Genomic DNA, 18,545 nt, shown 5'->3' with positions numbered 1-18,545 from the left:
GGCATTCCAATTTGGGGAGAAAAGGGGATAAATAAAAAAAAAGACTTGATGTGCTTCTGTGGTAATTAAATGCACCTTACATAGGCTGAAAAATACTTGATTTCTGTCAAGTTCCATCTGGACTTGCTTTGTACAACAAATAGCATCAAGAGCTCCTTTCCCCATCATGTTATCACTGACACTTAACAGATTAAACTTTCTTAATGAATCACATGCATTAACACATTAATTTTGACAGCACTAATTTGAACACATTGCTTTTACGCATTGGCTCCATTCACTGCCATTGTAATTGCCTCACTGTATCCAATATTATTTATTTATTTTATTTTTTTAAAAAGAAAAGTAAAAACATTTATTTTTGTGGTAATCAACATTACAAATGCTGTTGATTGAGCTGAAATTGTATCAAACCAGGAATATTCCTTTAAGGTATGTGCCTATACATAAAAATACCCTAATTTCTGCTACGCTCTATAGAACATTTCCGATTTAACTTTTTTCCTGCAAGTTAATTGTGTTTCTAGCAGTCAAGTGCGTGAAATGCCAGCTAAATCGTGGTGATAAATGCTTATGACACTGCAGTCTTTTTATAACTTTATAATTTTATAATCTCTATGATGTCCCATGACAGCACTCCTGTCATTGCCATGTCTCAGTTTGGAGGGGCTTACAGAGCGGATGTTCATTTACTCCTACTGGCTGTGCCCAAATGCCAGGGGTGCCATACATGGCTGACCTACTTTACAATAGCCCTATCCATACGCATGCTGACTGCAGTGCTGCTGGACCTTGGTTACCCAGTGGAACTCATTAGCTGCTGCATAACTACAAGGGGGACAACTCATCTAAGAAATCCTGAAGAAGGGGAAGGTCGTGTTGTGTGGCAGATGTTGTGAAATTTGCATTTTGGTATTTTAAGGCACCATAGGTGCCAATCGAAATGTTTAGACTCTAGAGCAGTGTTTGAATTTTGTCAGGTCTTGTGGCATCTAAATTTAAGTGTACAGTATGAACAAACATAAATTAACAAATATTTAAAACTTTATATTTTTATAATGTGACGAAAAGGATCCGTAGAGTCAGTTCCATTCTGTAAACGCTTCACAAATCTGTGAAAGGCACACTTTGGCATTTTACGAAATTTTCTATGAAAAGTCAGATTCAAATGACTAATGAAATGTAGATTAAAAAATCACTTAATATCACTAATAATTCGACAGATTTTTTATTTCTTTTTTAATTCAATGACACATAACGGGGCTCAAGTACATTTTTTAATTGTTCTTATAAGGGTCTTTTATTCAGGAACCCCCCCGAATTCAGACACTGCTCTAGAGTTATGTGGACATGCTGCAGTATTTGGGGTCCTGGATTGCTCTCGAGGGCATGTCAGGCACCTTAATCCGATAAGTCATGTCTACCCACCCTAGCAACCGGGCCAGTTGGTTGCTTAGGAGACCAGGAGGAGTCACTCAGCATGCCCTGGATTCGAACTTGCAACTCCAGGTGTGGTAGTCGGTGTGTTTTATTAACATCATGTAGAGAACCTGCAGTGTCCATATTTGGCGGTAAATAGCGTTTGTCTATCCGGTAATGAAACCAAATAGCACATTCTTATTCGGCTCCCAAAACTGTAACGCATCATCATTTGCATTTCCTCAATTTCAATGCCTTTGGACTTTTATGGAATTTTATTGGCAATGGATCTTATTGACTATAATTGCACAGAAAAAATTCTTACACATGTTCTTGCCCTTGTTCTGATGTTAATGAATCTGGATTATTCTAAATGAGGGAGCGTGTGCCCACAGTTAGTAATTAGCATAACATTTACATTTGTCACTCTCTGCAAACGTATCCTCGTGCTCTCTAAAGATGCAATATTGTCTGAGAGCACATGCAGTAAAATCTTAGTGAAGCCAGCTGGATGGATGGATGGATAGATAGTAATGTTTGTCTGTTTACATTCTGCTTTCTTGTTTTGCGACAGTGACCCCGCCCTTTGACCTACTGTAATTATCTAGCTCCAACACCATAGCTGGAGCCAAGTAGTGTGTCATCTAAACTGACTTTTCTGAGCAAAGATGAAACCAGCATTGAGCACAAAGCCAGTCAGCTATCACGCAGAGCATTAATCAGTTTATTCCCCTGGACTGTGAGTGATAGCCAATGAAAGAGTGAGTGCTTGAGTCTGTACGTCTCTAAATCACTATTCTTGTTGGAGATGGTCCACCAGTGAGCCGCGGTCAGTGTTTCTGTGTCAGTAGGTCATGTCCATTGACCCACAATAATCTAAATAATTAATTGCATCAGCAAACTAAGCAATAGCAATAGTAAGTAGCATAGAAAGCCCTTCTTTTCTCACTTGTATTAAATATGCATGTTAGACAAGTCATGTTCCCAGCCTGCGGTTAGCCACTGTCATTCTTCCCTGAAACACAATTGATATTCTATCCCTTCAGGAGTTGTGTGTGAGGGCCCTGTGTTGCTTCTACAGTAGCATGTCATTTCTCATTAGCTTTTAGCTGATTAGCATGCCTGTTCATGAACCAGATCAGGTGAAGCTTCATAAATGTCTTTAAATATTTTGAAGAAAGATTTTAAAATTCTTACTGTATTTAGGGCGTACTGCCCTCAGCAGTCCATTACCAAATGATGATCATTTCAAATTTTAATAGAACAGATTCTTTCAGAAGGTATGCTTACGTAGATGTTTTAAGCTATTTTATTCTTTATTTTTGTTATAAAATATCAATAATTACAACAAAACACAATGTGTATATTTAACTGCACATTGTAAAATGAACATCTAGTAATTACTCTGATTTAAGTCTCACAAGATGGACATGGTGAAATTAATGTTGTGTGGTTGAGTACATTTTTGATTCACTAAAATGAACAGGCTGATAAGAGTCATTCTTTGGGGAGGTAACGTTGTAAGTTTTGCGATGTAGATTCAAAAGAACTGGCTTATATGAGTCATTTGTTTGAGAGCTGCACTACACTGGTCATGATGTATGTTTTGCACTGTAGATTCAGTAGCAGGGCAGAGTGTTTTAGTGTGGTGTTCCATCTGTATCAACATTTTCCAACATTGCTGCAACATATTTAGTTTTGCTCAAAGTGTCACCTGACAAAGTTCAAATTAAGGTGGTCAAAATGCCTTCCATAGGAAAGCTGACTCTGAGACCAACCATTTTTTTGCCTTTCAGTCACAGTGACTGTGTTGTGCTGCCAGCATGCTTAATGTCAGCGTTGCACAGCCTCTGCTCCCCTTGAACTCCCAGACCTCCACTGAATCCAAGAACATCCCTGAGACTTGCTGTCCTTTAGCAACAAGCCAGTGCCCTTGTCTACTTTTGTTTGGCCAGGGGCACCGTTGCCTCTCTGATGTACGACATCCCCTTGAGACATTTACCCTGAGCATCCGTCATTCGCCCCCTCCTCGTCCCTGGTCCACTTCGTCCTGTCTGACTGTCCTCCCATAGGACTCTGCTGGGTTTCCCCAAGCTACCAATGATAGATGGGCTTGCAGAGTACCATGAGACAGAATGAGGAGGTTACGTACAGTTATGTAAAGAGTTGTGTGGGCAGAACGGTTTGAAATCGATTTGAGTTGAAGAGTGCCGTCAGCAGCACTAAACTGGTGCAGATCCAACCAAGATTTGTGGGAGAGCTGATGCCTCCACACGCCTCTATCCAGGTCATGGGGCCCTCAAGACCCCCTTCTTTGAGTTAACGCACCTGCCCTGGAGTTACACTCGTGTTCTCTCCTTCCGGTTCCATTCTCTTATTCCTTTTAATATGTTCTCTCTCTTTCTCATTAAGATTTCCTTAATTGCACCCGGTGTTTATCATCTTTAACTTTTTCAACACAGTCTTTTCCTCTGATGTTCAGAAGCAACTTGCCAATCTACAGTATGCTGCTGTGTTTTAGCATGATAAAAGCTTTTTGTATATTTTTCTGTTTAAGAGGTACACTGAAAATGACAAAAAACACCAAGCAACACCTACTGTAGTTTATCAAAGCAAGCATTAGAGAAAGCATTTATCACACTTTTTTGGACACTTGGGACACAATTAAAAATACAGTATATGAATTTCTTTGCATTAGATAATAAAATATCAAACCAACTGGCAAAGATACATATGAAACATATGCTTGTGCTATGTTTATGTAGAATAAATGGCACTTTTTTATATTTTGTAATGACATTTGTACATTTATAAGCATGGCTTAAGTGTCCAAATACATTTACATTTATGCATTTGGCAGACGCTTTTATCCAAAGCGACTTACAGTGTACTTATTACATGGACAATACCCCAGGAGCAACCTGGAGTTAAGTGCCTTGCTCAAGGACACAACTGTGGTGGCTGTGGGGGTCAAACCAGCAACCTTCTGATTACCAGTTATGTGCTTTAGCCCACTACGCCACCACCAAATACATTTTGGGGCCACTTTATAGGCCTATGGGTTTTCAGTTCTTTTCATCTGCCTAATGAAGTACTGCTGTGTTTTCCCTTTTTGATCCTATTTTTATATCATTAATGTTCTCCCATGTAGATATTTTATTTTTAACTAGGCTCATAACAGCTGTTGTGCGGGGAAAAACACTAATTTGCTTGATTCGCCCTTCACGTATCGAGCTGTTATATAATTCTCAGGTGGATTTGATACCTTGCAGAGGTGAATAAGAGAGCAAAGAGGTAAACATGTCTTTCATTTAGTCGTGACAGCTTCAGGGCCAGAGGTCAGCTGCATTTGAATTCTATTGCAGTAGAAGCTAAAATTGGAACGTGAATGTGCTTGAAACTCAATGTTTCAAATGCACTGATACATTTTTAAATGTAGAAAATTAGTTTTTTCATTATTAAAATACACCCTTGAATTGCTTAATTAAATTATGACTGAAGCCAGCCTTGGATAGCTTACTATGTACTATACTGTAGCTCTTGTAACTTTTACCACCTGTCATGCAATTTTTATCTTCATAGAGAGCTTGGATTAACATAGCTTGTATCATTTTTTTTTATTTATTTTGAAACAGTATATCTGGATTCTGGACAGGGATGGGGCGAGGCTAGAGAATGGTTTGGCCTCGTGCCCTTATAAGAACACAATATTTTTTATACATTATTAATTCCAGTTATTGACTGAACTTTGGAGACTTTCCAACACTGACATCAGACTCCCATTCTTATGTGTTTAGCTCAAATTGTAGGCTAATTTATACTAGGTATTCGATATTTTTTTACTTTATACCCTGTTGAAAAGACCCACATCGCTGGTCACCAGTATATGTTGTTTGTTGTGTAAAAAAGGGAAATTGTAAAACTTTTTTCTCTGGGTCTAAGGAACTTATGGTAAGATGACATCATAATAGCTTGTAATGTAAAATAATGAGATCTTTATAATGACAGAGTAGGCTGCATATATGAAAATACACAGAAATATTAGTTCACACTTTAAATATATCTTATAAAATGTATATGTCCGAATTTTCATAGCTTTTTTTTTTTTTTTAGTGGTGGGCATGAATGGAATGGAATGGTGATCAAGAGATATACCTCAAAAGCCTGTTGGTACCATATTTGAGTATCATATTTGATACATGGATTTCAAAGGGGGTTTTTCAATAAAATAATATTTTAACCAAGCACAAGTTGCTTATATTCAGCAAATACTCATTTTAAGAAATCAGTAACAATATAATCATTCCTGTCACTTTTACTTTATTAAAATAAGCTGTCTTTTATCCCAACCTAAGTCACTTTTCATGCAAGTCTGCCGCCATTTTAAATAGATCAATATAAACATTGAAACTAATTCTTTTCCACAGATAACCACTAGATGGTGCCATAAACATGTGAAGTTACATATCATAGGTTGTTTGGCTTGTCAGCTTGAACAGAGAGTGAAACACAAGCCGTCAAACGTTTTGTATCATATTTGATACACGGCATTATAGGGTTAAGAAGGCAGACTTCTTAACTGCCTTAACCAGCAGGACTTTACTGGAAAGTAGGGATGGGCATTTTGAGTAATTTTGTAATCGAGTACTCTTAACATATAAAAAAATGAATAATCGATTAGTGGAAATTTAGAATGTAAAGTCAGCTTTCAAATTTTGAACCTGTTTTTCTTATGAAAAAAGAGCAATATTAACATTTATTAACTTTCCAATTCTTCTGAAGTGATACAATTACTTAAAATAATGGCAGAATTTTCTTTTTGGATCAACTAACAGCAAGATTTAGGTGAAAGAAGTGGTTTCATTGTTGCCCATGTCAAGCAAAGGTACAAAGAAAATCTAATTGCAATATTCAAGTAGTGTTATACTAGTCGAATATTTAAAGCCAAACGAGTACTTGATTAATCGATTACTCATGCAAATCCCTACTAGAAAGACCATTCTGGTTGACTTTTTTTTTTCTGCAGTTTATCAGCATGGGTATTCTGGTCCACCTACTAGACCAGCACAAAACCTGTATACACCAGCCTGATAGAAATGAATGTGTATCTAAGCGTTTCAGCAGGGTAGACCTTTAAATACTTGTATTGCTACAGTCCGGTGGAGTTATTGTATATTAGCATAGATATACACTCACTGAGCACTTTATTAGGAACACTCTGGCCCTAACAAAGTGCCCGATGTGGTCTTCTACTGTTGTACCCCATTCGCCTCAAGCTTCGATGTGTTGTTCATTCTGAGATGCTATTCTGCTCACTACAATTGTACAGAGTGGTTATCTGAGTTACTGTAGCCTTTCTGTCAGCTCAAACCAGTCTGGCCATTCTCCGTTGACCTCTCTCATCAACAAAGCGTTTCTGTCCGCAGAACTGCCACTCACTGGATGTTTTTTGTTTTGGCACCATTCTGAGTAAACTCTAGAGACTGTTGTCCGTGAAAATCCCATGAGATCAGCAGTTAGAAATATTCAAACCAGCCCTTCTGGCACCAACAATCATGCCACGTTCAAAATCACTGAGATCTCATTTTTTCCCCATCTGATGTTGATGTGAACATTAACTGAAGCTCCTGACCCGAATCGGCATGATTTTATGCATTGCACTGCTGCCACATGATTGGCTGATTAGATAATCGCATGAATATGTAGGTGTACAGGTGTTCCTAAATAAGTGCTCTGTAAATTCACATGAGAGCACTTTTCTGAATAAGACAATTACATTTAATAAGCTGCTGAAATATGCTCTGTTGACAATGGCGCATGTAGGCGACAAAAACACATGTACACATTAACAAATGTAAGATATAGTGATAATGCAGCACTGGTCCCATAGGACAAGTGACAGTTCCATCAACTGGCCCAAAACACTCTCAAACTGACCTTCCTTATTGTTGAGCCTTGCAGTGTATTGTACATAATTTGAGGCATGCTTCTATTCTCCATAGTCATGTCACTATTGATTGTCCTGTAGCGATCCTGTATACTCCACCGGTTGTTTGAAGCAGTGATCTGTGCTGATTGGACAGCTTCTTAGTGTCACCTGATATGGGTTTAACTGAGGGGCTGATCATGTGTTTTGGTTACCAGAGAACATAGGGGAGGGTTTAATGTTTTATATCGCATCTAAACTTCAATGAACACTTGTTTGTCTTTCATTGGTTGGTAGCTTACACTTTCCTGGTGTTTGAGGATTTGTATTGAGTTTACAGTTTCACAGTTTAGCTCTTTCTCAAAAATACTAACTTGCAAAATTGTTAAATCATACTGGTCTGAAAATGTGTTGTATGCCCTTAACATTTTAGCCAATTACCCTTTTTTGGTCTACTGTTCCTAAACTGTCATTAGGAATAGCTATTCACAGCTAATGTTTGCGAGTGACAACTTCAGCTTTCTGACATCTTTTGCCAGTGATGATTGACATTGGCTAGCATTTACAGATTTTCGGCTAGCATTTACAGATGTTCCTCTAGCTCAACTCACAGGATAAATTTCCATGGTATGCATGTACTGATAAAATGTATATATAACACACTAGTCACGGCTGCATTTCCCAAAAGCATTGCAAGCTGAAGCTGATCATAGAGACCATTGGCGCCAATGGTTTCTATGAGCTACTTAGACTTATGATGCTTTTGGGAAATTCAGCCCTGAACAATCTGAAGGTCCGTACCAAGTTTGAAGGATGTAACATGATGCTAGCTTTGTCTAGTCAGCATAAATATTTGTTTCACAATTTTATAGATGTGGTGTTACAGATTAGTGTTGCAAAACTATTGATTTTTTTTTTTTCTCCCCTTTTCTCCCCAAATTTGGAATGCCCAATTCCCAATGCGCTCTAAGTGCTTGTGGTGGCATAGTGACTCGCCTCAGTCCGGGTGGTGGAGGATGAATCTCAGTTACCTCCGCGTCTGAGACGTCAATCCATGCATCTTATCACATGGCTTGTTGAGCGCGTTACTGCGGAGACATAGCGTATGTGGAGGCTTCACGCTATTCTCCGTGGCATCCACACACAACTCACCACGCGCCCCACCGAGAGCGAGAACCACATTATAGCGACCACGAGGAGGTTACCCCATGTGACTCTACCCTCCCTATTTTTGGTTGCTTAGGAGACCTGGCTGGAGTCACTCAGCATGCCCTGGATTCGAACTCATGACTCCAGGGGTGGTAGAAATGTATTGATTATTAAATACTGTTTTTTGTGTTTTTGTCAATAGGTGTAAGGTGCAGTGATTCAGCCCCTGTAAGGTAGGGAAGGGGCATGGCGGGTTTTCCACACCTGAGCTTACCGGGACTGCTTCTGCTCCTAATCATTGCCTCCATAACACATGGCCAAAACTGCCCACAGCGCTGTGACTGTATCACTCAGCAGAGAACTGTGTTGTGCCAGAACAAGCGCCTGAATTCTATTCCTGGGGGCATCCCAACTGACACAAGGATGCTGGACCTGAGCGGCAACAGTTTGCGCTGGGTGGAACACAATGACCTGGCAACACTTTCAAGACTGGAAGAGCTAGACCTGAGCGAAAACCTCATCAGTGTGCTGGAACCCAATGCCTTTTCCAGCTTGCTTAATCTCAGAGTGTTGCGTCTACGTGCCAACCATCTTAAACTCGTGCCCATGGGTGCCTTTTCTCATCTCACTAACCTCACCACTCTGGACTTGAGTGGGAATAAACTGGTCATCCTGTTAGACTTCACCTTCCAGGATTTGCGGAACCTCCGCAATTTGGAGGTCGGTGATAATGACCTGGTGTACATTTCAAACAAAGCATTCCTGGGTTTGGTGGGCCTTCAAGAACTCACCATTGAAAGGTGCAATCTCACTTCTATATCTGGACAGTCTCTTTCCTACCTTCGCGGCTTGGTGACTCTTCGATTTCGCTACCTCAGTATTGCTTTGTTAGAAGAGCAGAACTTTCGTAAACTGGGTGGGCTGCGAGGTCTGGAGATTGACCATTGGCCCTTCCTTGAGTACATCTCTCCACACAGCTTCCAGGGTCTCAACCTTTCCTGGCTCTCGATTACCAACACCAACATTTCCACTGTGCCTACGGGAGCTCTTCGTAACCTTGTTCACTTGGCCAGCCTCAACCTGTCGTACAACCCCATCTCTGTTCTTGAGTCCTGGGCTTTGAGGGACCTTGTCCATTTGAAGGAATTGCACCTAGTTTGTACAAACCTGATTTTAGTGCAGCCCTATGGTTTCGGAGGTCTGCGGCAGATACGATTGCTCAACTTGTCAAACAACGGATTAGTAACTCTTGAAGAGGGCTCCTTCCACACACTGGAGACATTGCGAGTAGATGGAAATCCTTTGTCTTGCGACTGCCGCCTACTTTGGATCCTGCAACGCCGCAAGACCCTCAACTTTGATGGAAAGTCGCCCATTTGCACCACGCCTGTGGAAGTACGAGGAAAAGCTCTCAGTACCTTTTCGGACTCTGCACTTTTTGACCATTTCACCTGTCAGCGGCCAAAAATCCGCAACCGCAAATTACAGCAGCTGACAGCACGTGAAGGCCAAGTAGTGTCATTTGTATGTAGAGCAGAGGGAGACCCGACTCCAGTAATCTTTTGGATTTCACCTCAGCGCCGTCGTATCACCTCCAAGAGCACTGGCCGTGTCATTGTACTGCCTGAAGGTACACTTGAGATCCGTTATGCCCAGGTGACAGACAGCGGTACCTACATATGCATAGCAAGCAATGCTGGTGGCAATGATACCTACTTTGCCACACTAACAGTGAGTGGATTGCCATTAGATGGTGCTTTGGTGGCAAATCGCACGTACTATGTGGGCGATCTCAATGACACAAACTTAAACGACACCCGTGTCTTCCTAAAGTTCACGCTGGACCTCAAAACCATCCTGGTGTCCACAACAATGGGTTGCATCACTTTTTTGGGTGTGGTACTTTTCTGTTTCATTCTTTTGTTTGTGTGGAGTCGAGGACGAGGTCAGCACAAGAACAATTTCTCAGTAGAGTATTCCTTCAGAAAGGTTGATGGCCCTGCCGCCAGTGGTGGGCAAGGAGGAGCTCGAAAGTTTAACATGAAGATGATATAAAAGGGACATATGGACACAACAACAGGTTTAATTTATAAAATTACCAATTTTTCTTATTTCAGACTGAAATAAATTTCTATTACCAGTCCTGCATCATGCTAAGGTTCACATGTCAAATTTTGAGTTACAGAGGAATTTTATGGGCTCAATAAATAATGCAGTTACTGAGAGGTACCTTCCATTAGCTTTAGATTATATCAAACTTTATATTTGGTGGCTTGTGGAATTTTACACAATAATTAAGACGTATATGATGAATTTTAGACTGCTGTAAGGGGCAGGCTGGCATATGGTACCTATTTGAAAATTTTCATGCTTGAACAGTGAGAAGGCTAAGTTTGTAATGATGTATAACAACAATTTAAAGTTTTAAAATGTAATTTCTACAGAATAAGTCTGCCTTCTGAAAAGAAAGACTGAATAACTTTATTTTGGGGGTGATTTTGGTAAAATTCCATAAAGATTTAGATTATTATTATCAAAGGGTGTTTTCTGCTTGCCAAGGAATTGCCAGTACCCTCCTAAGATAACACATAATTGTCCCAATCTTGTGGCTAAAATACAGTAAATGTGTGGGAATTTTGTATTTTGGCAATTAAAACGAATATGCCCCTGATTTTGTAGGCGATGGCAGTGTGAACTACAAACTCAATCTTGAAATAAGGATTTATTTTTAGATTAGCCCAAAATCTCAGCTGGTCAAGCAACATGAGATACTAGAAGACTGTTTAAAAATTGTAAACTGTTTAATTGTATCTTGAAGAGTGAGTTGATTGTAGTTCTCATTTCAATGATTCATGATCATTTCAACAGGTATAGAGTTCTTTATTACACTGCCACCTACTCCTGTGTCATGCCCACTCAGAGTCATGCCAACTTATCATTAAATGCAGACACACAGAGGTACTGTAGAGACAACAGATAAAAAATATATTTACAATTCAGACGAAGCACTCATTAACTAAACACCAATACTAGCATTAGTATCTAGACTGGATCAAGACATATTAATTTAGATATTTGTATCTTACTTGTATGTATATCACTGTTTTGTGTGTACATTTTGGTGCCCTGTCTTCAATAATGTTAAACAACATTATTAATGTGAAATCCTGAATTGTTCTTAAAAATAAGCAAGGATAATGTGCAAGAACTCTAATAGAGTGACTTTTTTTTCTGAGCATTTAATTACTGGTGATCATACCGTATGTATTTATGCCTCTACTGTGAATATGTGTCAGACTGTTCTGTATCAAACACTTAAAAAAGGGAACGTCAACCTCATTTCATATTGTTTAATTTGCATGAGTTTAAATGTTGGGGTCCCTATGGGAAAAGTGGAATACAAAATACAATCAAAGAAACATTATGAAAGTGGTAAATCCTTTGATTCATAATGGAATTATTATGCTTGTATTCTCTGAAAATAAATAGAATTCAGCATCAGGCTAAGAACATTCGGATTTCTCCTCCTACACTAATTGAAAACAGTGCTGCTGTCCTGGACAGGAACGCACTTTATAAAGCTATTCTGCTGCCCCCTACTGTTTTCAATATGACAGTTAAAAGAAAACAACAACAACAGGGTATCATTCTCGGCCATAAAAGCCTTATGCCTTCTACCTGTCAGTCTGTGTAAAACACAAAGCTTACATTAATTCAATTATCAGCCTTTAGTAAAGCTCCAGTATCACTTTGAACAGATCAAATGTGCATTTTACGGTCTTATTTTATGCAGCATTGCAAACTGCCATAATTTGTCAACAACTAAAACTACTTAAAGAAGCTTTTTGATATTTTTGTAAAACTGTCATTTTATTTAATGTAAATAAATGGGGATCCACAACATTTGTATGTGGTTTTATTCTTACATATGTTAAAAATATTGTATTAATGATAAAAATGCTGTTTATAAAAGCATGTATCCAATCCCCTGTGTTGGATTTTTTTTTTCTTCTACTTCTTATAGATCATAATGGAAGATTATAAATTAATAAATGAATGTATGTCAGAGACTATTTAGTAGAGACAGGTCACTTCTATGAAAATGAATGGGAGAAAGTGGAATGCCCAACGGATGTAGAAAGGAAGTCCCGCCTTACAGGTAACAGAGCCAATCGCCTTTTAGATATAGACATCAGCTGTCAATCATCTCGAGAATGCACATGCGCATTAGCTATACAAGCTATACTTTTTTTGTTGTTGTTGCGTAATCTGATGTAAAGAAGCACAATTTATGATACCAGTGTTGTCAGATTTTACTGCTGATTTTAAATATGTTCTTTGATCGTCATCTTGACCAACCGTTTTGGAGATTTCCGCCTTTCCCCATTCAAATAGATAGGAGCTGCACTTTTATGGCTGGAAATAGCTTCCCGGGAGCATTCCAAAAATAACCGCCAGTGGACTGACTTGCTAGAAAGACTTCAAAGGTTTCCAAAGGAATCCTATATTGCAGTTTGCTGTTAAAAGCTTATTTTTTTCCTATGCCTACAGTAGGCCCAGGTCAATAAAGATGAAGTATTTAATTATTGACATCTGAGAAACTGACATAGGAGACATACGGCTAGAGTTGTTATTGCCACTTTTCAGCACAATGAAACCCAATCAGAAAAAAGCATTCACGGCACAACTGGACAGAATAATAAAAGTTAGAACACAGACTAGCAGATGACTGACTAGCAACAGTCAAACCAAGACATTCTTAAAGGAATAATTCACCCAAAAATGAAAATTTTCTCATGATTTACTCACCTATAAGCCATCCTAGATGTGTATGTCTTTCCTTCATCAGCAGAACCGAAAAGAAGATTTTTATAAGCACATTTCAGCTCTGTTTGTCCATACAATGCAAGTGAATGGGTACCATCAAGTCATATTTATGCAGCATAAAAGTAATCCACATGACTCCAGTCGATCAATTAATGTCTTCTGAAGCAAATTGATAGGTTTGTGTAAGAAATAAATCGATAATTAAAACATTTTTAACTTTAAATCACTACTACTGGCCAGCACTGTTTGAAATTACCTAACTCTCATGTGACGTTCGTTCTTCTGTTGTAAACAAAGCGCACGCTTCTGACTTCTCACGTGAACGCGCCATCATGCTTACATCACGCGACAGCTCCATGATGCGTTGAGTGCTAGCAGGAAGCATTTTTTTAAATAAAGTTTTTATTATCGATGCCTATCGGTTTGCTTCAGATCGATCATTAATTGATCGACTGGAGTCGTGTGGATTACTTTTTTGCTGCCTAAATATGACTTTTGGATCGTCAAACAGCCAGCAGCCTCATGGCACCTGTTTACTTGCATTGTATCTAGAAAAAGAGCTGAAATGTGCTTATAAAAATCTTCATTTCGGTTCTGCTGAAGAAGAAAAGACATACATATCTGGGATGGCTTAAAGGTGAGTCAGTCATGAGAGAATTTTCATTTTTAGGCGAACTATTCCTTTAACACAGTTGAACACATCATCTTTAGGTTTACACTGGCAATCTGTAAAACAGCTGACTTACTGTGCCAACCAGCAGCTCTGCAACAGTGAGACCATTTTTGCCTAAAGTTTCAGCAGGTTGTCAGCATATTTGGATTCAGTCCCACAGACTGTGGATAAAATGATGTGACAACTAAGCAATTGTTTGCTATAAGCATCTGTTTCAGTTGCAACTCATCTCCAGCATGTACACACACAAGAAAATGTCAATTATTTTCTTGTCACATAATGCTTTCTAAAATAAAACTACTTGAAACAACGTTAGATTTCCTAAAGCAGGCTATTCGATTCCATACCTGGACAGCCACCATCCTGCAGAGCTTAGCTCCAACCCCAATCAAACAGACTCAAGCTGTCATTCTCTCTAACAGCTCCTTTTGTTTTCCAGGTAGAAAACAAGTTAGGCAGTTTTGGAAATTCATGAGGGTGAGTAAATAATGACAGAATTTTCATGTTGGGGTGAACTGTCCCTTTAAGGAGGGTGGATTTTATGAACCAGAAAGGGCTGCCACCCGTCCCGTAAAATACGGGATCGTCCTGTATTTAAAGACAGCACAAATACATAACCCAGACGTCTATTTGATGTGTGTTTAGATCTGGAAGACATCTATTTTACGTTGTTCAAAAGTGGCAACCCTAGAACCAGATGACCTTTCGACCTTGCACATAAATGACTGACATAAGTATACTGTACTTATTATATTATATATCAATATTTCGTGATATTTCATAAAGCGTCACACCCAGTGTCATAAGAATTCTTTTAAATGCAGTGATCACAAACCCTTAACAAAAATAAAGAAATCTCACATGGTAATTCTGATCAGAATACAAAATGAAAGTGATTTTTTTTTGTTCAAGTATGATGACGAATGCTGATCTATTTGAGTTCCGTAAGCTAGGCTTATTTTGTACGTAAGTCTTATGATCCCTTGAGTTGGGTTTGCAACATCTCAAACCACCCCACGGTAGTGCTAACAATCAGCAACAGTCTATGAATACATTGAAAAAAGAGAAGTGTCAAACAAGTGGCCTGTTTCATGTTCACACCAATGATGCATTCAGATCTCTATACATGGATTATTAATAAGTAGTTGCTATGAGATACAGTACAGTAGTTTGAGATCCACTGATGATGCTTCCATGCAGTTTCTCACTTAAATACATAGAATTTCTTTTTAGGATTTTTAATAAAATACATAGAAACTACACTAAGTTTTCAAAATCCTTCGCAGCATGCTTGTATTTTTATGCAATGACCGTACTGTACACAGTACTGTATTGTGTAATAGCACTGGTGAATTTGTTGTGGAAATCTTGAATCATCATTATTACGCCTACAAACTGGATCTCTGGAACGTTCATATTCATAAGCGTACATTAGTTTGACACTTCTGCTAACCTATGATGTCATTGCACTATAAGTGTGCACAGTCATAATAAAAATGTGTGCATGATGACAAAGAGTTCCAGATGAATTTGTGTTGCTTTTAAGGAAAGATGCTTGATAATATAGGTTTTCATTGTGCATATTTGTTTATGCCTCTGGTGTAGAAAATAAATATTTTTCTATTAGAGTTAGAATAAGAGCTAGCATGTTTGTTGAGTTCCATTTTAAGTTGTTACCCATTTCTAAGCTCAGTCTGTACATAAAATTTGACAATGTCTCTTTGTATATTATTGTTAAACATGAAAGAAAATAATGGTAGACTATACAGTATAATTTGTTATTATCAAGATTAGCTGATTCATCTTCAAGTTTGCTGGCATGTTGTTAGCTCACCGTTTGTAAGAGTGGCAAGAAATTAAGGATTTTTATTTGTATTTTTTATTTTTTTTTATACACAAAACTAGTTCACTTTAGATCAAAGATCTATGTGTGAAAACGATTTTCAATGAACTTGATAAAAATAAAAAGTAAGTATCAGGGGTGTAGATTCCGGGGGGATGTGGGGGAGGCCCCCCCAATAATCAAAACATGCAAGTACAACCCCCCCAATATTTATACCATGATCAATGTAAACAAGGGTAAATGCTTCACACTGCAACCCCCCACCCCAATGTTCAAGCCAAATCTACACCCTTGGTAAGTATATAGGGTGACCATACGTCCTCTTTTTCACGGACCTGAGAAAAGCGTCTGGCCACTATAAATTGGCTATAAATGTCCGGGATTTGGCTTTCTTCATATTCACGTGCAGTTAGGACTCATACATTCTGTGTATTTGATACTCCGTACCAGTTTTCGTGTTCACGTGTCCGTATGTGATTATTCTGACAGAGGGCGGCAGACTAAGGGTGCCTCTCAATCGGAAGGCTGCAGCCTCGTTAGGCTGGATATCTCGGCTGCCACGTCATCAAGCACCGTCGAAGGCCGTCTCAGTTGTGAAGACACTTGGAAGGCAGCCTCGTTTTGGAGGAGGCATCGGGTGTATCCTTTGTGGCCTTCAAACATCCACAATCCTTTGCACATGTCCCAAATTATTTTAAAAAGGGTGGAAAACGAGTTGTGCGGAAACCTTTATGATGCTGCTTACTTTTTTCTTTCTCTCTTCAAGTTTTATTCACATTTGCACCAAGACAATATGTAGAAAAATTAAAAATGCAAGTAGTTTAGACAATACAACAAATTAGAAGACACAAAGCACAAAAAAAATCATTAATACAATTAATAAAAGGGCAATTGAATGAATTTGAAAAGCTGTTTTCTTCATATTTGAAAGGGTTTAAATATAAATTCTAAGATCAGTGTTGCAAAATGTATATATAAAGGCTTTTTTGAGTGACTCTAACTTTGTGAATAAAACATTTTGCTAAAATAATTAAGGGATTAAGGACATATTTCTCATTTTCTGAAGTATCTGGGTTTTCTAAACAAAGTAAAATATCACATGGTTCTAAGATTATGGTTCGCCATGCACACTTACTAGACTGTCTCATTCTAGCATTGAGTGCTGAGGAGGATTCTAGCCTACAGCCTCAGAAGGACTGGTCTAGGAAGGACAAAGCCTTACTAGGCTGCAGCCTTCCATTTGAGAAGCACCCTAAGAGTGCAGTCTTTAAAAAAAAGAAAATTCTCTCTCTCTCTTGCCTGCCCGCTTGCTTTCTGCGCACACACTGTATGTGTGCAGGCAAAATGTCACCAGAAGTGCTCTGCGCTCTCAACCAGAATCATAAATAATGTAAGTTGCGAAAAAAAATTGTGACTTTGAAATATACTACTTATCAGGGAAAAGTAACCTAATAGGACGGATAAAAAAGACCATGATTAAAATTTTACAACCCCTTCCTCTGATATTTGTACTGCAACCTCTGTACTTGACCTGTAAAGCTGGTACTTCAATGCTAAAAAAATTCAAAAAATATAAAAACAAAACACAGATCAGGCCATGTAAGGGGTGAAACAAGCGTCTACATTCATTTTGTCCTCTTTTTGGACAACCACAATATGGTCACCCTATAAGTATATCTTGCACTCTTGGAATACTGTTATTTGCAAGATTAGCAGTATTCATTAAGTGTTTGCTAGCAGGAATTGTGAGCACACAATTAGTTAAATTTATAAGAAATGAAAGACAGAAAACCAGACAAGAGTTCACTTGTATCAAAGAGTCGAAATAGATTTTCCACAGATGATGAAGAAAAACAACTATATCTTGTACTCTTTCTATACTGAGGTAATTTTCGTGTATGCTAGTGTATATGGTCATCCTACTTACAGTAGGCCTAACTGACATTTTGTTATCAAGATTAACAGAATTAGTGTTAGTGTCTGCTAGCATGACTTGTCAGTGCACAGTTTGTTAGAACAAAGGAAATAAAGACTATTATGACAGAAAACGATTTTAAACATACATGATAAAAGAAGCATCTAGATCTTGTACTCTTGCAATACTGAGTTAATTTGTGCTAGAGGATGTGGTATACAGCTATAAAAGACAAACACAATATACTTCTAACTTCCTATTTCTTCATTGTACTTCTCTCCTTTCATCTTTCAGGGGGCTACAGCAAGACAAAGAAGAAATTAAGAACTGAAACAAGTGAATTCAGAGAAAGAGCTGGTTGATGAAGAGAGAACAACATATACTGTATGCTAAAGATATCCCTCCTGAAAAGACCAGTTCTGACCAGCATGAAGCTGTTTTATGCTGATAAGTGCTGGATTGGTGCTGGTCTAGCTGATGGACCAGCATAACAATGTTGTTTACAAGTAAAATAGGTATTGACCAAGTAAAATATGTATTGTATTGATATGGTTGACCAGGGGAGGCTTGATGGTTGAGCTAGTTAAAAAAACCTAGTAGGGAAACCAGCATTCAACATGGCGACAAGCATTCAAAACACAACAAACTGGTGACCAGCAAAGCATTTCAACAGGGTTATGAACTTAATGAGCACAAAATTCAGCCTTAAACGGCAAAAATGCTAAATACAACTTTGGTTTATGAAGGAATTCAGTGATGTAAGATTACATTGTGTTTAGGCCAGTTATGCAAG

General features: G+C 38.5%; 1 protein-coding gene across 1 annotated transcript in view; it reads left to right on the top strand.

Moving 5' to 3' along the window:
* LOC127437919 (leucine-rich repeat and immunoglobulin-like domain-containing nogo receptor-interacting protein 3) overlaps positions 1-12,451 on the top strand; it is a 51,459-nt gene extending 39,008 nt beyond the window's left edge. The window contains exon 2 of the mRNA XM_051693086.1: positions 8,697-12,451. Within this exon, the coding sequence (XP_051549046.1) occupies positions 8,741-10,549 (1,809 nt within the window). The 5' untranslated portion in view covers positions 8,697-8,740 and the 3' untranslated portion in view covers positions 10,550-12,451. The remainder of the gene's footprint in view (positions 1-8,696) is intronic.
* The last annotated feature ends 6,094 nt before the right edge of the window (positions 12,452-18,545 follow it).

The sequence above is a fragment of the Myxocyprinus asiaticus genome, chromosome 49 (genome assembly GCF_019703515.2).
Source record: "Myxocyprinus asiaticus isolate MX2 ecotype Aquarium Trade chromosome 49, UBuf_Myxa_2, whole genome shotgun sequence".
NCBI classification, from domain to species: domain Eukaryota; kingdom Metazoa; phylum Chordata; class Actinopteri; order Cypriniformes; family Catostomidae; genus Myxocyprinus; species Myxocyprinus asiaticus.
The sequence above is the reverse complement of the archived record's forward strand: the minus strand, read 5'-3'. Positions and strand labels throughout refer to the sequence as shown.